Source organism: Podarcis bocagei (assembly GCF_964188305.1).
Source record: "Podarcis bocagei genome assembly, chromosome: 2".
NCBI classification, from domain to species: Eukaryota; Metazoa; Chordata; class Lepidosauria; order Squamata; family Lacertidae; genus Podarcis; species Podarcis bocagei.
In genome coordinates, this window is record NC_138126.1 from 55,596,481 (window position 1) to 55,621,697 (window position 25,217).

Sequence of the window (25,217 nt, forward strand, 5' to 3'; positions counted from 1 at the left end):
AGCACAGTCATATAAAGACAAACAGTCTTGCAACCTTGGAATTGACATGATACAATTTTTCATTCCTGAAACAGATAAAAAAATATGCAAGCCCTTTTTATGGGGGGGTGCAGGGAGTGCAAGCAAAGGTAGCACAAATAAACAGTGGGGGAAATTCAATGTAACACTAAGCATATTGCTTCATCAGCACAAACAGCTGAAACAAACTGCCCTGTCCTACCCCACACCCCACCCTGTTCCAGTGATTCTCAAGACCCCCCACCAAGTCAATTTGCGGGGCACAGGAAGAGGAAGGGGGAAGCCCCATTGAGCTAATGGAAGTCCTGGTGCAATGAAGTTGCTACATAACTAACTTAGGTTCATTCACTTCATTGGGCCTTCTGTGAGGACTAGGTTGACTACAGCCCAGAATTTACCATTTGCAGACAGGATCTAGGTCGATGAATAACTGGGCTAATATACACACTGGGTTATACATGACTGCTACACAGAGGACTTCCACTGTATGCACACACCATGGTAAGTTATGGTATTACAAATTTAATATGAATAAATAAGCCTTTAATTTTGAGTGACAAACCACCAGTTTTTTCTCTAATGGCCAATGAGACTAGAGAAACATACTTGAGTACCATATTTTTTGCTCTATAAGACTCACTTTTTCCCTCCCAAAAAGTAAGGGGAAATGTGTGTGCGTCTTATGGAGCGAATGCAGGCTGCGCACCTATCCCAGAAGCCAGAACAGCAAGAGGGATCGCTGCTTTCGCTGCACAGCACTCTCTCTTGTTGTTCTGGCTTCTGAGATTCAAAATATTTTTTTTCTTGTTTTCCTCCTCCAAAAACTAGGTGCGTCTTATGGTCTGGTGTGTCTTATAGAGGGGAAAATACGGTGCTTCCTTGTGCAGAATGTTGGGTTGTCCCTCCCCTTTTCAGCGCTAACAACTTAATTTGTTAAAAAGAACGCTTGTTTCCTTCAGATATCATTTGCAAAATGTTCTGCTCAGCTACAAACAATGCACTAGTTCAAGAAGTATAGAGCAGGAGACAGCAGCATTAAATGTATATTTATTTAGTGGCAGCGGTGTGCAAAAAAAGCTAAACAAATGTATGTCCCTTCTAGAAAATATTGTTTTGTGTTAATACTTGGATTCCTTGGCCCAACCTTTAAGGGAAGAGAATGTACTTTATCTTGACTTTTGCATTATTTACAGTGCACTTGAATACACTGTGCAATGGGACTTGCCTCCAGGTAAATGAATACAGAATTATAGCCTTAGTCCATCCTGCTACATCTACTGACAAATATTTGTTGCTTTTGCTATTTAGTAGCATAATATTATCTGAGAATTGTAAAAGTTTTCAGCCTCTCTCTCTGCTTCCACAGAAAAGTTACTCCATGTTCTAATACTCCCACAAATCAAACACGTTTCCTTATACTGTATAAAGCTCTTATTTTCTCTCCGTTTGATAGCTTTCTAATGTTTATTTTTCTGTGGTGAGTTATTGCTTAACTTTTATCCAAAGCTGCCTTAAGCACTTTTTGAAAAACAGAAACACAGACTATAAATCTTTTAAATACAAATACCTTTGTTGCTATAACTGTGCCCTTCACTATCAACACTTCTTTTTTTAAAATTGTTTTTATTAAATATTTTCTTGGGTTACAAAAGTACACACATCACCTCTGTTTTCAGATCACAGACCCTGGTTTTGATTTGTTCAAACACCAGCAACTACTCCTTAAGCCCTTAGGCATCAGCCTCAGGTTTAAAGTGTGTATTTGCCCCTGCAGCAAAAGTCCATGACAACCTTTTAAACAAAAACAAAAATCTTCCCTTTATGCTGCGTTCCCTCAACCCCACTTCTGCACAAGATCATCAACTGCTCCTTTCATAGCCTCAGTTTCTTCTATAATGGAAATTTCCTGTGTTATAAAAAGCTGTGTTGGGAACAACGTAAATCATGGATGTGGAAGCATATGAGAAAAGTGGGAGGTGCTCCATCAAATGTGCTGGGAAAGCGAGAAAGGGTGGCTTCCCACCCCCATGGGCACCACGTAAGCACAAAGCAGAAAATCCCACTTTGCAGCGTCTTTCAATATTTTACATGAAACCCTCAGTTAATCTTCAGGGGCCTCTAATCTCCTGTGCCTTCACACCTCACCTTTTAAAACAAACAAACAAACAAACAAACAAACAAACAAACAAACCCTTTGCTCACAGAGCAGCTTTACATCTGAAAGACAGCCTAGATTGGCATATGTACATCTATACATATGAAGTGGAGGGACGTGGGTGGCGCTGTGGGTTAAACCACAGAGCCTAGGACTTGCTGATCAGAAGGTCTGCGGTTCAAATCCCCATGACGGGGTGAGCTCCCGTTGCTCGGTCCCTGCTGCCAACCTAGCAGTTCAAAAGCACGCCCAAAAGTGCAAGTAGATAAATAGGTACCGCTCCGGCGGGAAGGTAAACGGTGTTTCCGTGCGCTGCTCTGATTTGCCAGAAGCAGCTTAGTCATGCTGGCCACATGACCCGGAAGCTGTACGCCGGCTCCCTCGGCCAGTAAAGTGAGATGAGCACCGCAACCTTAGAGTTGTTCGCGACTTGACCTAATGGTCAGGGGTCCTTTACATATGAAGTAGCATATGTAACATGTGTCCATGCCATTCTTCATCTCAAAACTGCAACAAAGCCCATGGATATTTAACTACTGTATGGCCACATCTACCACCCTTTTCTCTTCCTTCCCTCTGTTCTCTGCAAAGCAAAATGTTTAGCACAGGCCTGCATTATTTGGGGCCCTGATGAGCTGAATGCAGGCCTCCAACCATGCCCCTGAGACTTGCCAGGTGCTCACCAACTCCCTTGCTTTTGAAGTCTGGTGGTTTTAGTGGGAGGATGTGTATTTTAGGGCTGGAAAACCTTTGGCCTTCGAGGTGTAGCTGAACTGCAAGTCCCATCATCCCTGACCATTGAGCATGATGGCTAGGGCTGATGGGGGTTGGAGTCCAAAAGCATCTGGAAGGTCAAAGGTTCCCCAGCCCTGTTTTATGGCAAAGGCAGAAAGATGGTGACACCAGAAACACAAAGCCTGGCCCCTCAGGAAGAGGGGGCTAACAAGGCACAGCATGCTTTGACTTTGGGGGCTAACAAGGCACAGCATGCTTTGACTTATACTAATTAGGTATACTTTGGGTTGCACTATGTGTGCTTTCTTTGTGTAGTAGTTGTTATACAAAAAAAGCAGGAAGTTTACTGAGCTCCTGATCAGCTGTGTTTAGCTTAGGACCACAACTTACACATTTCTACTTTAGCTTTTAAGTGCCTCTAGCCATATACATAAACAAAATTTTAAAATGTCCAGAACAAACTTCGTTGGTCTCTAAGGTGCTACTGGACAATTTTAAAATTTTATTTATTTATTTCAACTGTGTCACACCAACACGGCAATCTACATGAATCTAGTCAAATACATTCATCTCCCTTTTACTGGAAGTCACCATGTACATTGGTATCTGTTGCTCATCTTCTTCACACTGCCTAAATTTAGAGTGTAACTTTAAGCAACTGTATTAATAATTTTGTGTGAAACACCTCTTGGTCAAGTAACTTCTTCCTCAACTGTTAGTTCCTTCAGAGGAAGAAGAAGAAGTCTCCTTCTTTGGAGGTCTTTAAGCAGAGGCTTGACAACCATATGTCAGGAGTGCTCTGATGGTGTTTCCTGCTTGGCAGGGGGTTGGACTCGATGGCCCTTGTGGTCTCTTCCAACTCTAGGATTCTATGATTCTAAGAAGAAGAAGAAGAAGAAGAAGAAGAAGAAGAAGAAGAAGGTGCTTCCTCCTTTTCTTCCTCTTCTATAATGGCCTTGTGTGAACCACTCTAGTCTAACCTTGCCTGCCTCACCATTGTTGCCCAAGTCCCCTCTACTCCATTCCTAGGATTTCAGTTGCCTGCTTCAAAATCTACTGCACCTCTCCTAGCAAGGGCAACCCTGTCATAAAGTGACATACAGCAGATTACTTTGGTCTCAGTACTGGAACACAAAAGCCTCCTAACTCCAACATTTGTGTCTTGCCCTCCCCATTTTATAGGCTTGGGACAGATAACTGCAGGGAGCAGAGATTCTTTTACTTCCAACGCTTAGCTTATATTATCCCCCAAATAGCTCTAAGCCAGAGTGGAATGGGCAGTTTTCGTAATAATAATAATAATAATAGTCTGAAAATACTGCTAATGTTCAAACCTTCGCTGTCTTTTATTTATGACAGGAAGTCTTATTTATAAATATCTTGAGGTGCAGACACGCAATCCTGAAACGCAGCAGACCTAGTCGTAGTAGACAATCGGGTGTTAACCGCTCCCCCCCCCCCACGCGCCAGTCTGGGAACATGAAAAGCGGATTTTGGTGAGGCCGATGGCAGTGACACTTGAGAACAATCTCATAAAAGAGGCCTCGGAGGTTTTAAGAAAGCAAAAGCAATAACCGGGAGATTCAGACACATACACGCACGATGAGCCACGAGTGGGGCCTCGGCGAAGAACGAACCAATTGAGAACGCCCCTTAATCAAACATGAGAAGGAAAACAGGTCTCTGTGTGACAGAGGGAGCGCCAGCTTCTTCCTCGCCTCGACAGCCCTGGATGTCTGCTCAAGGCATCCCCTTTCTTAGAAGGTGCCCAATGTCCGAGAAGGGAGCCTTACTTAACCTTCTCCCCCCGCCCCTTGCCATCCATAGCGGATGCGTAAAGCACCGCCGAGCCGCCACCAGCTGGTTCTTGAACGCTGAAACGCAGAGCCGGCCACTTCTGCGCCTCCCCGCTGCTGACGCCTCGGCTCCCCCTCGGAGGAACTTCTCCCGGGGCAACCCGCCAGCAACCCGCTCCTCGTCCCTCTTCCCTTCCCACCATTGTTGACGCCAGGCAGGCAGGCAGGCGGGCAGGCAGCCCTCGCCCCCCCTCCTCCTCTGCCTCCAGGGTCTCAGAGAAGTCCCCCTCAACTTCGTAGCGCGTCACTCACCGCCAGGCACCAGGAGAAAGAGCGTCAGGAAGGCGCAGGAGGTCAGGAAAGGGCTCCGGGCGCAGGCCATCCTCCTCCTCCCCTCAGTCAGCCCGCGAGCAGCAGCCACAGACCCACCGGGACGACTCCGCGCCTCACAACTGAGTGGCTCGCGTTGCCCGAAAGCGAAGAGCCGCGGCCACGCCTCCTCCCGCCCCCTCCTCCTCCTCCGGCTGCTTTTGCTCCAGTTGTCCCTGCGAGCGCCTGAGCGAAATGGGAGTTCCGCGGCGGCGGCGGCGGCCGTCCTTTTGCCGGCACCTCCCTCCTGCTTCTGCTTCAGGCGGTCATTTCCCCGAGGGCCATGGATGAAGAAGCCCCAGGGCATGTGCAGAGCCTCTCCGTCCCCCCGTCCCCACAGCGCCGCCCAACTTGGAGGTGCACACCTCTGGTATTAACAGCGCTATTCTGTGCCTGCTTCCCGGGAAGGAAGCCCCACTGTGTTCGGTGAAATTTACTCCCGTGTAATCGTGTATAGCGGGAGGTGGGGCACCCTGTAGCCCTCCAGATGGGATCCGGAGTTCAAGAACACAGGTTCTCCATACCTGCTGTGTAGGACTGCAACCTAAAAGTCCCAAGATCCAGCTCTGACAACGAACTTCTTCCTTACAACCCCTGTTGTGGTTCTTTTTTTTTAAAAAAAGAAATAAATCAATTACTGGAGCTCCCAGGGCTGAGACCTACCTTGGAAGGAATGTCCTCTGGCCAGAAAGTTCTGCTCCTTAATCCCAGTTTGTGGAGGATGTCTGTAACTGACCAATGGCAAGAAATCATTCTTCATGTGGCTGGGGAAACCCAGCCAGATAGGTGGGGTAGAAATAATAATATATTGTCATCCTCCTCATCCTCCTCATGTACTACTTTATTGTTATCCCACTTGTGTTGGGGGCCCCCCAAGGTTCAACCAGTCAGTTTACAACCAACCTTTAGTGTGGAGGTTAGAATGGGAATAGAAGAAGTAACACTGACAAGAAGGCATCATGTTTAGTCCTTCTGTAGCCCACATTTGATTCAAAGATGTGCGATGCTTCTGGATTCTGTCACGTAATCCTGCTTTTCTTGGGCACACACAGAAACCACAGGTGACCAGGTATCACATCAGCATCTCGGACAACCAAATAGGGGCCTGGGGCTAAAAATGATATTGGCCAGTGCTAGGAGGCAAAGGAGGTAACCAGGACACAAACTTTCTCCCCTATTGGCTGCTTTTAAATTGTTGAGGATCTTGGTGAACTACTTTATGATTTGTTTGCCTGTTGTAGCAGTTGTAATATGCTGTGCAAGATGGTGGATGATTATTAATTGTATTTTTGGAGCTTTTATTTCTTAGAATGTATTTTATTCTACTGAAATATGAATTCCTTAGAATTCATGCAGGTTGCTTGCAGGTTATCTCCAATTAAAGCGGGGCAATACCTTCCCGTTGGTATGAAGAACAGGATGTTGGCTCTCAACGGATGGCCTTTGGAGGATGAGGAAATGGCCTGTCCCTGTTCTCTGGGCTGATGTTTTCCTTCCCTTTGTTGGTCATCAAGAAGTGTTTGCAAAGAAATGACAGTTTGGAGAAAGGCAAACCAGGAACAGACAGAAAACAACTTTAATGGAGAGAGTAATCTATTCATCAGTTGTATGATTAACGGATTACAGTTTGTTTAATGGCTTGCACCCATGGATATAATCCTACATTACACATGGGCAGAGCAATTCAAAAAGAGTGTGGCTCCTAACCTCCCCCTTTCTGATTTTTCTTTCCTTAAACACAGTTTTATTGCCAGCAGGAAATATATAAACTAGGCCAGCTTCAGGGCTGGTGTTGAGTGTGTCCTTCATTCCAAGGTGTGTGTTGCGGGAGTGGCATGCTCCTGCAGCACATCCTTTTGGGTGAGTCAAGAGGGGCAGCCTCCTGATGGATGAAGCCTCTCTCTTTCAGGATGGGCCTCACTGTCCACAGAAAGGGAGGCCCAAAGGATTCTCTGGTCTCTGCGATCCCTCCCAGGGACTGCAGCTTAGCCCATTTAACTGTCTTTCTTATTTCTGTAAATGTGTAGAAGTTGGTAGGATTCCACAACAATGATCAGAAGGAAAGATGCCACGGTCTCTTGCAGGTCCTGCCAGCTTTTTCCTCATCAAAGCCATTTTGTTTGGAAATGCAACACCTTTTTTCATGTGGAAATTTAATTAGCTATTTATTGTTCATTGGAATTGTTTCCTTTTTCAGCATGAGCTTCTATGCTAGCAAAATGACGTTTGTGGCAGAATGCCACATTTCCTAGCCTTGTTACTACATGCTAAACTTAAGAATATATTGCTGCATTTCCTCCTTTGTTCCCTCACAATAAATTGCACACCGCTGCAGGCCACACCTGCTCATTACTAAAGAGAAGCAGAAACGGAAGGGCATGCCAATTGCAATGCCAGTGGGAGAGGTTTACAATAAATAAAAACTTTGCAGTGAGGAAACGGATTATGACATTTCCTTCATGTGATCACTTTCGCACGCCCTCTTTGTACAGTGGTGGCACCTGTGTAGGTGTGGACTCTGAGACACTTTTATTGCAGGTCCACCTTTCCAATTACTTCTTGATGGATAGACCTGCTGTCTTTTTTTTTACAGGTAGACCTGACATCCAGACAACTCTGCTGAAGTCCTCAGTTCTTTCATCCCACCCAGCATTCAATTGAGCTGCTGCTGCAAGTAACTTCATAGCAACCCCCCAACACACTGCATTTCCATAAAACAACGCAACCCAGCAGGATAACAACAATGGAATACACTTCAGGGCTGTCAAGCACTATTTAAGTCTCACCCCCCACCCCCACCCCACAGCCCTTCACATAGCAAAATATGTTACTGCTCAGGATCCATGATCCCTCAACCACAGATCCACCACCTACAATATGATATAACAATGATGGGCTTTATATGTGATTTTGGTAACAGCAGAGTAATTTTTTTAATGCTACAATTTTATTTAATACAGTGGTACCTCGGTTTAAGTACTTAATTCGTTCCGGAGGTCTGTTCTTAATCTGAAACTGTTCTTAACCTGAAGCACCACTTTAGCTAATGGGGCCTCCTGCTGCCGCCATGCCGCTGGAGCCCGATTTCTGTTCTTATCCTGAAGCAAAATTCTTAACCTGAAGCACTATTTCTGGGTTAGCGGAGTGTGTAACCTGAAGTGTATGTAACCTGAAGCGTATGTAACCCAAGGTACAACTGTATGTGAAATAAGTAGGAAAGATCAAAACCCTTGTTTTTGTCACTACCTTTTTGTTTATGAACTGAAACACTTCTGCCTAGTCGCAGCTAGCTAAACTCATCAGCACCTGAATTGTTTTCTATGGGTCAGCAATCACTTCTTCAATAGGGAAGATTAGCATAAAAGATTAAAAACCAAACCCAAAAGTCTCTTCTGTAGGGACAATGGGTGTTTCAACTCTAGGCTTCAGCTTCATTAACATATGATCCGCTTTCCTAAATGTCAGTAATTGCTGTGACTCATTTATTGTCTGGAATCATAGAATCATAGAGTTGGAAGAGACCACAAGGGCCATCAACCCCCTGCCAAGCAGGAAACACCACCAGAGCACTCCTGACATATGGTTGTCAAGCCTCTGCACTGAGAAGTGCGATCAGGCAAGTTTTTCACAAAAGGAATGAGGAGATTAGTGCCTTTGCTCCACACCTCCTTTCTACAAATAGTAGAAAATTCCTTACAAATGCTAGGTACCCAAATGAGCCATGATATGCAGATTCCCAGCTTGCTTGCTTGCTTTAAAAAAAAAAAGAAGGAATTGCATTGTTGCTTTTGGTAGATTGGGATGGGGAACCAGCCTGCACACATGCAGCAGGGTGGGGTCTTCCCCTTCCAGGGTTGCAAAGGTAGCGCCTGAACACTACTGTTTTCCTGCCTTTGGGTTGAGAAAGGGTGTTGATCAAGGCAGCAATTGCTCCCTCACTCTATGCACATACCATACATTTAAAGCACTTGATATCCTCAAAAGAATCTGGGAGCTAGTTTGTTAAGGGTGCTGGGAATCTTAGCTATGTGAGGGGTAAACTACAGTTCTGAGGTTTCTTTGGGGGCAGTCATGTGCTTTAAATGCGTGGTGTGCGCACAGCCTTCAAATATAGCTATGTATGTGTAGCAAGGGAGGCAATTTGTTGCTTAAAAATGCAAGTTTCTCTTCTTCGCCAGGAATGATAACCCATATACAGGAGGAGATGATAGGAAGAAAGAAATTATCCAGTGGCCAGTCTTGAAAATAAATTTTATATAGCAAAATAAAAACTTAGAAGATAGAATCATTAAGGGTATTATATCTGATAGCTCCTCTGTTTAATTGTGAACTTGACCAAAGAAATAAAGGCCAGTTGCTCTGCTGTCCTGTAAAAATAATGTTAAATCTTCAAATATAATTCATTCTATTTGATTAACATGATAACTATTTTTTCAAGCAGCAGTCAAAGAACATGTTAGAGATAATTAACAGATGCCTGCTGGCCTGGAAATGAAAAAGCAAGGAATGACTCACTGTAAACTAAACGACTTTCCATTTTCCAAGCCCAGAAGTCAAAGCTTCGTTTGTAGTTCAACTAAGCCCCTCCTTTCTACCACAACCTACTGCCTTCCCCCTGTGGTTATTTTTCTAGCCTGTTTCCCCAAGTTGAGAAACAACGTACATGCCAGCAGTGATTCATTTCGCAATTGGTAGAACTATGAAGAAGCAAATGAAGAACCACAATGTAACATTATGGAGGACTGCTGCTCTAAATGTGTTGTAAACATTTTTTGCTTACTGGCTAAATCTCTTTGTTTTTTCTTTTTAGTGGTGAAGCCCCCTCCTCAAGTTACATTAAAGGTAAAGGTACCCCTGCCCGAACGGGCCAGTCTTGACAGACTCTGGGGTTTGTGCGCCCATCTCACATCTATAGGCCGGGGGCCAGCGCTGTCCGGAGACACTTCCGGGTCACGTGGCCAGCGTGACAAAGCTGCATCTGGCGAGCCAGCGCAGCACACGGAATGCCGTTTACCTTCCCGCTGGTAAGCGGTACCTATTTATCTACTTGCACCCGGGGGTGCTTTCGAACTGGTAGGTTGGCAGGCGCTGGGACCGAGCAGCGGGAGCGCACCCCGCCGCGGGGATTCGAACCGCCGACCTTTCGATCGGCAAGCCCTAGGCGCTGAGGCTTTTACCCACAGCGCCACCCGCGTCCCTCAAGTTACATTGGGAGGTGTCTAAAACTCCCCTATGTTATTTTTCCATTGAAAATCACCCACTTAAAATTGGTTATTTGCTGCAATTTTAAAAAGAATTGGGTCAGAAAAGAACCCACCACCACACAACACAGTCCCAGTAGGGACCAGGGCTCCCCCCCCCCCGCTGCTCTTTGTAAGCAAAGAAATTTGTCCAGTCACAAAGACATGATTCTAAAAGTAGTTACATCTAGCCTGACCCTCACTTAGTTCTCAGATCTGACTTGTTCCCTTTCAGATTCACATAGCAGAAAACAAAATCCTAGGACAGAGAAACAGTATTGAGTCAGAGAACACTAACCCTTCCCCCTTGACATTTTGATTTTCTGTGTGCATGTTATTCCCATGTCTTAAATAAATCATGTGAGTCTGGAGTCTGAAGTAGTACAGCCAGAGAATAGGTTTACTGTCTCATCTGCTGTTTTTCAGAACGAGGCCTAAAGCTGTAGCAGAAGCACTGCTATAAAACAGAGGTAGGAAACATCAGGCCTGAGGGCCAGATTCAGCATTCCAGGCCTCTCCATCTGGCCCTTGGGGGGGGGGGCTTCCCAGGCAACACCTCTTCCCAGTTCATCTCCACCATCACTAGCCTACACCCTGCAGTGGTCCTGCTGCGCACCCTCCTTGAGTGCTTTTGCCTGTGTGGAATTGGCCTGAGCTGTGATGATGCCTCTTGTGTGGGGTGTGTGGCTGCTTGTAGAAACATCAACTGTTAATGTAGAAAAGTAAATGTCATGCTAGTTGCTCCACCCACCACTGGCATGAGGTCTCCAGAAGGTTGCCTGTGATATAATATAGTCTTCAGGCTCCAAAATGTACCTCATCAGTGATATATAAGCCTTTCCTACATCATAGAATCCGCAGGAAAGATCCCACACCAATGAATAAATCCTATAGGGAGGGAGGAATTCAACATCACACCGTTACAAACATTCTGCTAGCACAAGTGTTTCTGCTCTCCAGACAGAACAGTCTTCCCCCTTGTGCTGTTCTGTGGGGTTCTCTCAGCTACTATCACCCTGACACAATTTAGCAGGGTGTATGAGAGGAGGAAAGCCCCATTGCCATAGTGGAAGTCCTTCTATTAGCACTACCTGGGGACCTCGGTGGTGCTGTGGTCTAAACCACTGAGCCTCTTGGGCTTGCTGATCAGAAGGTTGGCAGTTTGACCACCACGCGAGGGGCTGAGTACCCATTGCTCTGTCCCAGCTTCTGCCAACCTAGCAGTTCGAAAGCATACCAGTGGGAAGGTAAATGGCATTTCTGTGCGCTCTGGCACTTGTCATGGTCCTCCGTGCGCCAGAAGCAGTTTAGTTATACTGGCCACATGACCTGGAAAGCTGTCTGTGTACAAACTCCAGCTGCCTTGGCCTGAAAAGCGAGATGAGTGCCACACCCCATAGTCACCTTTGACTGGACTTAACTATCCAGAGGACCTTTACTAGCGGGACCAGTTAGTTGAATCCAGGCCATGATTCATGAATGGTGAAACATCACTCTTATTGCAGAGAAGCAAAACTCTGCACTTGGTGACAGTGTTGTAGTTAAGATTCCACCTGCTTAGGTAACTTCTCTATGCTAGGAGTGTAACCACATATGTTAAACGTTTTTAATACTTTTCAATTCTTTTAATTAAGTTTTTATTGTACTTTAAATTGTACTGTTTCAGCATGTTGGTGCTTGCAACCCTAGGCTCCTTTGGAATAACCTAATTAGTAATAATAACAAATGATACATGTAAATGTCTGTTACTGACGCAATTTTTAAATGTAAGGGAATTTAAATTGAGAAGCAGCAGCAGCAGGAGGAGGATGCATAGTCCTTCCTCTCTTGCCAGTTGTTCTTCTTTTTAACTGCTCCAGCAAAGTGACTTTCCCCTTGTGAGCTTAAAAAAGCCATGTTATTATCTCTCCTGTGCCCAGATAGGTCACTTTTTTGTTGCCATTGCTATGATTGTGGATGTTTTGTTCACCCTTAAATTTATATTGGCAACTTACACAGAAATGCATAGCTTACTTTGTAGCATCCTGTGTTAAATATCATGTATACACTCCTCAGCTGCTGTCTTTATAAGCTTACTGAGCATGGCCCATGTTACCTGATTAAATAAGCCCCACCTGCAGCCTAGCAAACCCTGCCAATTTCCTCTTGGCTGCTTTTGGTGCTTGTGGAATTGCTTCACAAGCCTCCTTCCTTCTGGCTGCCTTCTCACTTTTTAGTGACACTGCCTTTATTTCCCAAACAATGTAAGGGATTCAAGGCTGCCAACTGACAGAGAGGTGGGGACCCTGGATGGAACTGCTGTTGTGCAATTAACAGCAGCAACATCTGCAGAGATCAGCAAGCAAAACTGGAGCATCATCACCTGCTGTTGATATTTAATGCTGTTAAAGCTGAAGGAGCAGGAGCAGGGACCCCAAGATCTAACCTAGAATATAGTGCCTTATTCCCACTTTGTAGGATGGGCAGCATGGTTAGAAGATGCAAGGAAGGAGAAGGCTTATCTATCTTTAAAACACCTGGTGCAGAGCAATAGCCATCACAAACCTCCAGATGTGACTGGGTTACAACTCCCATCAACCTCAACCATAATGGCTGATTGTCAGGAACTATGGGAACTGGAGCTCAACAACATCTGGAGGGGCACCATCTTGGATATGCTTGGTGTACAAGATGGACTTTTGGTAGGTGCAGCTTTGCTTAGTTTGCAGAACAAGCTGCACCAGCCAAAGATGAAAGACATAGGGTGAGGAACCCTTTAGGCCACATCCCCATGGTGGGCAGGGTCAGCAGGCAGAGCCAGTGGCGTAGCGTGGGGGGTGCAGGGGGGGCCGGCCGCACCGGGCGCAACATCTGGGGGTTAGGGTTAGAGGGCGCAAATCCACAAGTTAGGGGGCGCAAATCCACGGGTTAGGGGGCGCATATTACTTGGCTTGCCCCGGGTGCTGACAACCCACGCTACGCCACTGGGTAGAGCATTAAATGTGAATGTTCTCCTTTTGTAGTAATCTAGTTTCTGTACATGCAAACATTCCTCCTTATCTTCCAGCCAGGCAGGGCTGGTGAGAGGTGGGGCTTGGGGTGGTACAGGACCAGGAGAGAGACCTGGGGGGCCAGATAAAAAAGCCTGGAGGTTCCCCATGCCTGGTCTCTGATATGTGTTTCCTTTAATGCTATCCAAAGAGACACAAGGCAATTGCATATGAGCGCACTCATGTCCACCATATTTTTGCACACCTCTCCTGGAGATCAACAACCACTGCACTCACGAAACGGGTATCTTGATTGGTTTTAGTCAAGCAGTTTGTCTGAAGTATGCACAAGCAGCTGAACTGAAGGGATGACTGTACTGGTGAATAATTCAAGTGCGCAACAGGGCAAAATTGCAGCCAATACAAAGGCCGAGGAGAAAGGAAGACTGTTTGCTGCATAGACTATTGTTTTAAATAGGGAAGTTTTTAAAGAACATTTTAAAGAACATTAAAGAACACCCATTTAAAAATAAATGGGTATGTTTATGGCCACATTTTCTTACTATGCACCATTCAAGCATATAGGATTGCTGGGGGTGGGGGAAGACAGTATTCCTGTACCTGTAACAGCAGCATGGCAAGCAGTAATTAAGCAATTAATTACAGCATGTAGGTGCATTTTCTGTACCGCAGGCTGAAAAAAGAGCTTGTGGGAGTGGTTGGGTGCAGGGATACCAAAGAGGAATGTCAAAAACATCAGAGTTATCAGTTCTAGTACTTTATTAATGAAAGGTGTAGACTTACAGCAGAGCAGCCTGCCAAGTCTCCCAGACCTAACAGATGGGGGATGGACATTGCAGCAAGGAGATGGCTTGCGCTCCCCCTAGCAAACATTCATACATTCTTTATCCACAAAGCAGTCTACGTCACTTTGGCTAGGACTTCCCATCACGCCACCTGACCAGATGAGGGCATAGGTGGCAAATACCCAAATCTTACAGATAGTTGTTCCCCTTTCTGGGTTCAAAGCACAGCACCCCAAGCCCCTAGATAAGGATATCATCAAAGCAAGCCAATTTGCCTATATCAGGGGTAGGCAACCTAAGGCCAGTGGACCAGATGCGGCCCAATTACCTTATCAATCCAGCCCACGGACGGTCCGGGAATCAGTGTGTTTTTACATGAGTAGAATGTGTGCTTTTATTTAAAATGCATCTCTGGGTTATTTGTGGGGCATAGGAATTTGTTCATTCCCCCCCCCCCAAGAAAAAAAATATATAGTCCAGCCCACCACATAGTCTGAGAGACAGTGGACCGGTCCACAGCTGAAAAAGGTTGCTGACCCCTGGCCTATATCAAAGCAAGTGAACATAAGCATATATGAGCTCCCTGCTACAACAACTACCAATTAATTGTGGGGTTATCTTGACTACCAACTGCAGAGTTTCCGGAACAGTTCACCTTTGGTTCAACACAATGCAGGTAGCTACGTACACACAATACTAGGAGTGGAGAACCTGTTGCCCATTTGCCAATCCTGGCGCACCAGATTCCCCATTGGGTGCACAAGACAATTTTGGACAAGCCACCCTCACCTGCCATAAACCTGAGCACATTCAAAGCACATTCTTCTTCTCTAGGGCACTGTAGTTTATCCCTCACAGAGTTACTAGCAACTCTTAGCAAATTGCTGTCCCCTAATAATAATAATAATAATAATAATAATAATAATTTTGGCAGTGGTGGGGGGGGGAGGAATGTGTTTCCATTGTGCTTTAAAGGTACAGTGTATACATCAACAGCTAACTGTGTGAGCCTAAATGTGTGTGCTCAAAAGTAGGTCCTATTGAATTCAATAGGTCATGTGGCCAGAAAAGTAGAGATAGGATTGCAGCCTAAATTACTGAAGGTATAAGCTCAGTATGTCTCGATAAAGGCATTGGTAGAGTGCAGCACATTCCTATGTATATTTGCTCAGCAAGTACAGGTGGTCATCCATTTTATTAAAAACAGCAGCATGGCCTCATAGTTTTGTAAATCATCAATGTATTATAATTTTAAGTTTTGGAGGCTGGCTTCTCCCTGTCACATCTGTGGGAGTGTCCAGCTAGTCAGATTTTTAGAAAACATCAACACTATGTTATATTTTATTTCTATACATGTCCCCACAGGTCCCCAGAGTTGTGAACAGCATATTAATGCAAAATAATTAAATAGACTGATGGTATGCAATCTAAACATAAGACAGCCAGGAAAAAAACCCCTGCTAGATTCATGTTTATTAGTGCTATTCTCTGCCCCAGTGAAAACAGGCTTCCATCTTTTACATGCAGACCGTGTATCATATAAATGCAACAGAACAGGGACTTCAGGAAAAAGCAGAAGTGAAGTGCTACATTTGTGACATTCTGTTGAAGATTGTGTGTAAAGGCCCTATGGACTGGTACCACACTGGTTTCGCCATAGGGTGTGCACATGCGTATCACCACTAGAGGCCACCATATATCTAAATCATAACCAAAAGTGGCTCTGAATCATTCATAAATAGTAAATCCAATCAACACACTCATGTTGAAAGGTCTTCTGATTTAGATGGTTAGAATTGCCCAATACCACAGGAGCTTGGCCTTATGCTTGTTCTCTGCCCATCGTGATGTGAGATTTCTACTGTGTATATTGGAGTAGAGACAAAACTGAAGGAAAGGAGAAGCAAAGGCTACAAAGTATAAAACCAGCATCTAGTAGGTTGAAGTTAAACAGAAAACTAGCGCAACCACATCAACAACAAAAAGAGGTCTATACTGTAAATAGGGAAAGGGAAGCATTTCCTCCACAGACAAGAACGACAACACTAAAAACAAAACAAAAACAGGCAAGAAGCTGGCTGAGACAACCCACTTTATTATTCTGTAGTAGACTACAGTGGTACCTCTGGTTACATACGCTTCAGGTTACAAACGCTTCAGGTTACAGACTCCGCTAACCCAGAAATAGTACCTTGGGTTAAGAACTTTGCTTCAAGATGAGAACAGAAATTGTGCGGTGGCAGCAGGAGGCCCCATTAGCTAAAGTGGTACCTCAGGTTAAGAACAGTTTCAGGTTAAGAATGGACCTCCAGAACGAATTAAGTTCTTAACCAGAGGTACCACTGCATATTACTACTGAAACAAATTTTAACTATGCAAAGTGCTTTACAATATTCACATTTCTCAATCTCAGAAGAGCGTTGTTGTTGCAGACAGTGAACTGAAGCTGAAAAATTGTAACTTACCCAACAACTTGTCAAGAGGCTCAGTTGAGATTTAATCCAAATTTCACCACTCCTGATCTATCTCAAGAGGCACTGGACAGACAGTGCTAGCTTCTGTAATAGGTGTACTTAATATGGCACAGGCTTCAATCCTAAACATTCTGGTGAGGGAATAAGTCTAACTGAATTTAATAGAGCATTAAATGATAAGGGGGAGAACCATGTATGCCACCTTGAGCTCCTGGCGAAAAAGATAGCATGGAAGTGCAATAAATAAATGACTTAATTTTGAATGAACATGTTTAGGATTGTATAGTGAGGCTTGTGTTTGTCTGCAGCATACTTTGAGGCTGAAAGTTACTCAGTTATACTTTTAGACTTATGCACATTGATTAGAGAGTAAGTTCCAACTAACATGGTCAAACCTTTTCTGTGGACTGTGGGGGAAATCAGCTATTGACTGTTTAGTTTACAGAAGAAAAATTAAGCTCATGTTTCCTGATTTGTTTTCAGATACATTGCTCAGGAGTAGGATGGCCTGGGGCAAAAACGGAAGACTGGAATCCTGCACCTTTCAAGGTTGTGTAGAAGAGAGAATTTCATCAAAGGTAACCACACCTGCTGAAATTCTCTCTTCCACAGAACAGGACTTGGGTGGATAGAAATTCAGTTCAGTTTTTTTTAAATGCAAACTGTGGGGGAGGAAGCGAAAGGAGAATGTTAGCCGCTTTGAGACTCCTCTGGGTAGTGATAAAGCGGGATATCAAATCCAAACTCCTCCTCCTCCTCCTCCTCCTCCTCCTCCTCCTCCTCCTCCTCCTCCTCTTCTTCTTCTTCTTCTTCTTCTTCTTCTCTCCTCCTCCTCCTCCTCCTCCCTAATTCACACCTCCCTAATAATGGAGCTACTTGTCAAAATGTGCACTTCTCTGAATTTTGCACTGCAATTCTACAACCAAAGAAGTATACAAAAATGCACACATTATGGGGAAATGTGTATGAAACTGGATATACATTTCACTGCTCATGTGAGTATAGAACTTGCATGTACAATTATTTGCCTGGCTGACCCTCAGAGTCGATCCTGAATTGCCTTAAGTGTGTCGCAGCCAGGAAAATAAGTTTAGCATGTTTTTCTGGACGACACGCCCCAAACTTGGAATCTAAAATTATCCTGGCCTGCAGTTTGATAGCGGAACAAATATTTTAAGCAGTATTGCCATCCTTTGAGCAGAAGACATGTTTCCCCTGAGTTCACCGTATAAACCTGATCTGAAGAAAATTTTTACTTTTGAAGGATGGATAGATGCCTGCACATTTGCAGGTAATATTGTCTTGCCTGGAGGGTTTACAAAAGGCACTCCCTCAAAAAGTTACAGCTGTAAGATCTGCATGGCAGACATCTGAAGTACATGTCTGTTGTGCACAGTGTGTATCAGCCTTGGATAATGCTTAGACTCCAGCTGTCCACCGCAAACCTCACCAATTTCAGAATGTGCTGTGAAAGAGGGTCATGAATTCATATCGAGGGCCAGTTCCCATGGCTATGTTGAGAATTGCTCCATGACTGCACAGGATACAGAGAAACCATCCAGCTGCCATTCCATAACCCTTTTCTGAGCGTGAGATACATTGGATTCAGTGGGGCTTAGTTATGAGCAGACATGTATCAGATTTCACTCCCAGACTCTTTAGGGTTATTCTGGGAGGCAGCATCAATTTAGAAAGCCTAACACTGTATTCAAGAAAACATGTTACACTAAATACTAGGCATCAGTGTAAGATTTTTTCAGCTGGAATCTCCACAAGACTATCTGGTTGTATCTGCAGGATTAGAGCCATGCTGAGGACCCAAGTTCTCAGTTCTGAAACTACTCAGCTCTAATTAGGCTGTCGCAGTGTTAACCAGCAACGGCAGACTCTTTAGCAGTACTGTTCCTTTATCAATCAATAGACACAGATGATGTGAAAGCAGTACAATTACATATATATTCATTGCTCACCTTCTTATATAAACTCTTTCATGAGCTGTTCTTCCAAAAGTAGTGGGGCACAGTATACTTTGCGTTGTGAGAAAATGACATTGTTTAAAAGCATTGTTGTTATTGGTAAGTTCTATATTTTTTTAAAAAAAATTGGTTGCGGAAATTGGGGACTGTGAGACTTTAGGCTATGTATTTTCTCTTTATATGCATGCTACCTACACTTGGTTTAATTCTGTTCTTATTTTTATTATATTGAATGAATAAAAACCTCTAGCTTTTAATAAAACTTATTTGCCTATAACAATGTTTGAGTGCCTTGGTCAAATGATTTAATTAAAATATTCAAAGCTATTCTTAGCAAACAGAGCCTCCAGTTCAATTTAAATGGGAGAGAAGAAGAAAGAAAACTGCTTTTCAAATGTTGGAAGGATTAATCTCTGACTCATTGCTAAGCGACTTTTAAAAATACTAATATAATGTAGCTCTTGCTATTATTAGAGATACAGAAAGCTCTAGTGGCCTAGAATGACTTGACTGAACCTTATAATAATCTTAAGGGGAAGAAAATTTAGGGACGAGATTCAAGAAGTTCTTGTAACTACTAACCCTATGTTGAAACTAGCCCACACTGAGAAAGAAAACTATTGTTAATTTAACAGAAATTTCTGTTTGTCTTGCAGCTCCTGTAGCTGAGGCAACTTGTCCATTATCTGAGCCTCATCATCCAACCACAAGATCACCAAACTGTAGGGTCTCATCTCCTTCACGTTGTGTTTCTCAAACACTGCGTGAGATAACAAATTGGAAAGGAAAACCCAGAAGGCATAAGCTAAGCAAAGACTATATTGGTGGCCCCAGTAACTTCAAGTAAGTTAAAATCAAGTAGCTTAAGTTGGATTCCTGCATGCATGCACATCACTGAACTGAACTGAACTGAACTGAACTGTGTGAACTGGAAAGCACTGCATTCAGGTTTTTCAGGTTGTAATGAATGAAAGAAAATTGCTTTGGTGACGGATTCTTTCACACGTACTAGTTGTGAATCTAGGCAGTATAGCTTCAAATACACAGTGGTGGAGCTTCATGCTCCGGCCCTGGGGGGCAGAGAGCAGGTGGGCACACGTCCTGGGGGTGGTGCGCTCCCCCCCCCACTCCCCTTCCTCCACCACTGTGAATACAACTGTTGGGAATCAGAAGTGAGGATAGAGCTGTTGTACTTGAGCTCAGCTTTTGGGCTTCCCATAAGGATCAGGCTGGACTAAGCAAGCCTTTGGATTAATCCAGCAGGGCTGTTCTTGCATTGCAGCCTATGAGTAAAGAACTTATTTGCACAAGATTTGGAAGATGCTATCCTGACGTTATTGGCTGGAAAGTTGAAAGAGATGTCCTTGTATACAAGAGAAGGGACTTCAATCTGTTGAATTTCATTGTACACAGGTCGTACATTGATAATAAAGGTATTATTACACAAGGACCTGAGAGACCAGGGTTTAAATCCCCACTCAGCCATGAAGCTCACTGGGTGACCTCAGGCCAGCCACTGCCTCTCAGCTCAACTTACCTCACAGGGTTGTTGTGGGGGATTAGATGAGAAAGGGGAGATTAGATGAGCTCCTTGCAGAAAAAGGTGGAAGAGAAGTATAAAAATATAAATAAATAAAATTTTAAAAATTCAGCATCATACTGCTGACTATTCAGAGTATTTGCTAATCATTATACAGTCTAATTTCTTCTCTAACAGAAGGGTTATTGCACGGCTGGTGATTCAGGTCAGCTAATGTGGATTCCAGGCAACTGCTGGCAGAGTCCACATTGTGCTAAAGGAGCAGCTTTGAGGCTGTAACTTTCTGCTATGCCTTTAACAGTTGCTTGATCTGCAGACATGAGCAGATACTGTAAAACTGAAGTCCCCTCCCCGCACCCCAAGAAGTTGGTGTTAAAGGCACAGGAGGCAGGTCTGACTAGTTCTTGTTCCATGATCATCCCTGCCTTAGTGTCATATTGCATCTTAACTTGGGTTGCTTCTCATCTACTGTAGAGGTATAGGTAACTAGCTGCATCAACTGGTTCTCAACTAAGATGGGGAACTTAGTTGCTGACCTGGGGAACAGCGTTGCTTACCTGAATCATTAACTGCCTATAAGAAGAGGGTTTTTTTTGTTTTTATGCAATCTGCTGTAGTCTCTTAAGCTCCTGGCTATTGTTTGTTGAGAGGCATGTTGTTAGAATAAGCCTCCATGTGAGAAGTTGGTAAATTTACCAGTATTAATAAAATAAGTAACAGCAGTTTGTCAGAGCTGGAAAGGAATCTTGTTGAAGCTTACTTGGGAGTAAATTTACACGTCAAATCTCCTTGAAAGGGTTTGCACAGAACCAAGAAGGGGGATGGGTGGCAAAAAGCCTCAGAGACAGCCTCTTAGCTGATCTTATGAAAATGCAGTCTTTTAATGATCCTGTGACCAAATAAATCCAGTTCAAAACCTGACCTCAGATAGACAAGCTGCACATGGAAGTTCTACTTTTGACAAACAATTTGCTTTTACTGGAAGGGATGCTCATCTTCCCTTTGGTCATAGTCATAATACTACTTAGGATTTCTTTGTATTCAAATAAAATATTGCCTATTTTTTATGCCCTTTACAAATAAATGTGTTGAGGTGTGTGTTTGTGTATGTACACAAACATGCATCTGGGGTGTGTGTGCCAAACTAGGTCTTTGACCTGGGTGACAGAAAGCCCTGAGTTTCTACTACAGTATTCTAACTAATATGCTTGCTTTGATACGCTTGCTTTGACAATCCAAGTCTTCAGTGATATCTGCTAAAAATGCTAATCTGTCTTTTAGACATCTCTGTCACATTGGATGGAGTCCCCAAACTGGTTTTGCTGTAAGTAATTGCTGTGGATTATTGCTTGCTCAACTATCAATGCTTCCTCTTTTCCTCTCCTTTTTAAAATGGTTGCTACAAAAAACGAGCTTTCCCTCATGATATGAGCACAACATTCTAACTTGTTTGAGCCTTACCCTTATGCAAGCTTTTTTGTGAGCAAGTACGCATGCAAAGAAAGGCCCTTTTCTTCAAAGGCAGGGGTCTCCAAAGTGGTGCCTTGTACACAGCAGTTTGCCCACCATTGCCTCCTATGTCTCCTGCAAAATGTCTTGGTAAACAGCCATCTCCAAAATCACAAGGCACGAGAGACTGTTTGATCTTCTTAGTTGTGTTTGCACTTGCCAGATGGGCGGGGTATAAATAGTATTATAATAAATTGTTGTTGTTGTTGTTATTTGTTGCCTGGTCTTTCCTGCTTCAGATACATTCCCTTAAATAGACCCACTTTTCAGTAAATACAAAGCCTAGACATCTACTTTTTCTTCCTTCCCCAACAGAGCTGAGATACAAAGACCTTCTCACTGTCGGTGCAGTGCTGACTGATGCTTTCTTTTCCACTGAATAGAGCATGTCTACATCATTTAATGTTTATGCCCTTTTAAGATGAGGCAGCCTTTTTATGTTATGTCATTTTCTGATTGGTGCCCATTGCACTTCTTTAAAATTACAAATGTGTCACAGGCTGGTGGTGAGCCCTGTTTTCAAAGCTCTGTAGCCGTTACATCCTCTCTTTTTTGGACACAGTTGCACAACCTTGTCTATACCAAAGCTCTGTTTATTTGCCCCTTATGGTTTGCTTATGGTTTTCCTCAAATAATGATGGGACTTGTTGGTTAAGTAAAGGTAAAGGTAAAGGTAAAAGGACAGGGACCCCTGACCATTAGGTCCAGTCGTGACCGACTCTGGGGTTGCGGTGCTCATCTCGCTTTATTGGCCAAGGGAGCCAGCGTTTGTCCACAGACAGCTTCCGGGTCATGTGAACAGGATGACTAAGCTGCTTCTGGTGCACCAGAGCAGCACATGGAAACGCCGTTTACCTTCCCACCGGAGTGGTACCTATTTATCTACTTGCATTTTGACGTGCTTTCGAACTGCTAGGTTGGCAGGAGCAGGGACCGAGCAATATGAGCTAACCCTGTCGTGGGGATTCGAACCGCCAACCTTCTGATCGGCAAGTTCTAGGCTCTGTGGTTTAACCCACAGTGCCACCCGCGTCCCGTTGGTTAAGTAAGAGACACTTACCGTATTTTTTGCACCATAACACTCACTTTTTTCCTCCTAAAAAGTAAGGGGAAATGTCTGTGCGTGTTATGGAGGGAATGCCTATGGGCGGCATGCCTACGGATTTTCCTCCTCTAAAAACTATGTGCGTGTTATGGTCGGGTGCGTGTTATAGAGCGAAAAATACGGTAATTATCTCTTTCAATACTCAGCACCTCCAACTAGTTTCCAGGTTCCCTAGCAAGACGAATGAACTAGTTTACAGGATTAGTTAATGAGAGGCCACATTAAAAAAAACCAGGAAAATTGTTTTGAATTCGACATGCTTTACAACTCAGTCCTAACCATTTCTATATAGGAAGTATTGGGGGTTGATGATTAAGAAACATGCGGCTCAGTTTTACAATTGTACCTTGTCTTGCAGACCAGCTTAGATCCTGAACTAAAGATGATCTTTGCTAAGGCTGGCATAACGCAGGACCACCTGAAGGACAGGAGAACATCAAAGAAGATTTTGGAAGTAATTGAGAAATGTGGGGGTGTAGAAGCAGTATTGAAAGAGGCAAAGGCGACAGGTATTGCACTTGAGCACCTGTGTAGGTAGTGGAAACATTTTTCTGTATTAATGTTTTGTAAACATTTATCCAAGCGGTCAAATGTATTGGTATAGTCACCGGCTGCCTTGCTGCATACAAACGCAGTATGGAATGTGGTTGCACAAGTATGGCAGCCACCAGCTGGCTAGTGACTGTGCCGTGCTGTGCTGTGAGAAACTCAGGGTAGACAGCTTTCCCTGCCCCCTTGTACCATTGATAGTTTCTAAAGATGTTTTTTTAAAGGCTTAATAGTCCCTGTCTTGTATTCAAAAAGTTAACACCAGGGTGGGGCTGTTATACAGAAAAGGCCCTAGCCACCACCTGTCCTGTCTTTCATCCTTTGCTTTTATTGGTGCTTGGTGGGGCTTGTTATTTGTGCCATACCCATCCCAGGTGAGAAGACTATGCTTGCAACTGAGGGTTGGATCTGTTCACGCTTGCACTGATGATGGCACACCTTGAGTGAAGAGCACTCTAGTCCAACCCTCTGACTCTTTCTCCATCTCCAATCTGGCTAGTTCCATGGATTGGCAGGGTGGCTCCCTGGCTACTGTAGGAACCTTGTTCCTCAGAGGCATGGTGGAATCCGGCTTCCCCTTCCCTACTGGGATGCCCTAGGGCCGCAGGATGGGACCCTCATCCAGATCACTGTTCAAACTGCCTCTGCCTCCCCATCTCTGGGGCCTCTTCCTCCCCCTTCGAGGGATCCTGCCATTCCCGCCCCATCCCACCTGGGACTCGGCTAGATTGGAAAAGCAATTTACGGTATATATGCGTTGTGTATGCTATAGAACATTGTGCCACCAGATGGCGCTGTGGAGTCCCATTTTCCTCTACCTGTTTTCCCTTTTTAAATTTACAACGCATTTAACTGAAACACTTCTTTGAGGTGTCTAGATCCAGCCCTGGTAACATGGGGCCCATGATACCACCATGCATGCTTTGGGGTGCTGAGGAATCAGATGAGAAAGCAGGTCCCAAACCATTCAGGGCTTTAGAAGTAACCAGCAACTAACGGGCAATTCCTGCAGATCTCACAGAACTGGTATAATAGAAGAAACCTTTCAAGCTGTTCTAACTACCTTGACCAATTCATAAGCAAGCACCCTTTTAGAATGCATAAAGTTGGTTTTAATTTTTGCATGTGGATATTTGCATTTTTACGTGCATAGCCCTGAATCCATATGTGGATTTGGAAACTGTAAAAATAAAGAAATCTGTGTTTGGGATGTAAGTAACAGTAGCTTCGTACATGGACATCAACAATCAAATTCAATATTGCTCTTGGTAATTTTTTTTTAAATCTTGCTTTACTTGGGACTTTGCTTTCTTGCTTAACTTGGTGGGGCTTTGGAAGAAAACAGCTGTGTTGAAAACTTTAATTGAATGGGCTGAGGAGCTGAATAGCTACACAGTTACCTGTTTCACACCTGTCTTTCTGCAGGCTTATTGAAAAAACCCCTTGACCATCCTCTGCTTTATCCTGCAATGCCCACGGAGCTGGATTGCACTTGCAGCCCAAACAATAAACAAGACTCCCGTAGTGTAGGAGTGAAGGATGGATTTAAGGATGTACTAGCAGCACCTAGCTCCATATCAAAATCAGATGAGTCGTCTCATTATGTTGATCTCCCTGCAGTTGTCATGTCTCCTTCCAAAAGGGTATCTCAACACAGTTTGATCCAAAATTTGAAGGACGTGCAGCTGAAAAAGTCAAAGAGTGACAACCGACTAACTCCTTTCACCCGCAACATTCTAATGAGTCGGATCAGAAAAGGGACACAACTGAAACCAGCAAGTATCTTTTATTTCAATACTGCACCGGTTATCTGATAATAGCTTAAGCGTTCCTGTTAATCTCCTCCCCGTCCCCTGAATTGGCTTTTAAAACAACACTGCTCAAAATGCAAGCTTTGCCCCTATGTCTTCAGCTAATTTTCTAGTGAACTTTTAAGTCTAAAAACCAGCCAAAATGGTGAGCACATAATAAGCATT

At 44.0% G+C, this 25,217-nt stretch overlaps 2 protein-coding genes across 2 annotated transcripts in view; one reads left to right on the plus strand and one right to left on the minus strand.

The window, feature by feature from the left end:
• SHISA5 (shisa family member 5) overlaps positions 1-5,222 on the minus strand; it is a 38,893-nt gene extending 33,671 nt beyond the window's left edge. The window contains exon 1 of the mRNA XM_081185168.1: positions 5,017-5,222. Within this exon, the coding sequence (XP_081041294.1) occupies positions 5,017-5,086 (70 nt within the window). The 5' untranslated portion in view covers positions 5,087-5,222. The remainder of the gene's footprint in view (positions 1-5,016) is intronic.
• Positions 5,223-15,475: 10,253 nt separating this feature from the next.
• LOC308582229 (uncharacterized protein) lies at positions 15,476-25,217 on the plus strand. The gene is made up of 5 exons (XM_081185167.1): positions 15,476-18,637; positions 19,195-19,381; positions 21,360-21,402; positions 23,051-23,201; positions 24,667-25,217. Exons 1-5 carry the CDS (start codon positions 18,553-18,555, stop codon positions 25,053-25,055), a joined length of 855 nt encoding a protein of 284 aa, XP_081041293.1. The 5' UTR covers positions 15,476-18,552; the 3' UTR covers positions 25,056-25,217.

Bases quoted from the DNA above. Each gene is read 5' to 3' on its own strand.
- LOC308582229 (XM_081185167.1), top strand. From the start codon at position 18,553: ATGAGCTGTTCTTCCAAAAGTAGTGGGGCACAGTATACTTTGCGTTGT. The intron at 21,403-23,050 runs GTAAGTAATTGC...CTTGTCTTGCAG, and splicing joins GTCCCCAAACTGGTTTTGCT to ACCAGCTTAGATCCTGAACT. The intron at 23,202-24,666 runs GTATTGCACTTG...GTCTTTCTGCAG, and splicing joins GAAAGAGGCAAAGGCGACAG to GCTTATTGAAAAAACCCCTT.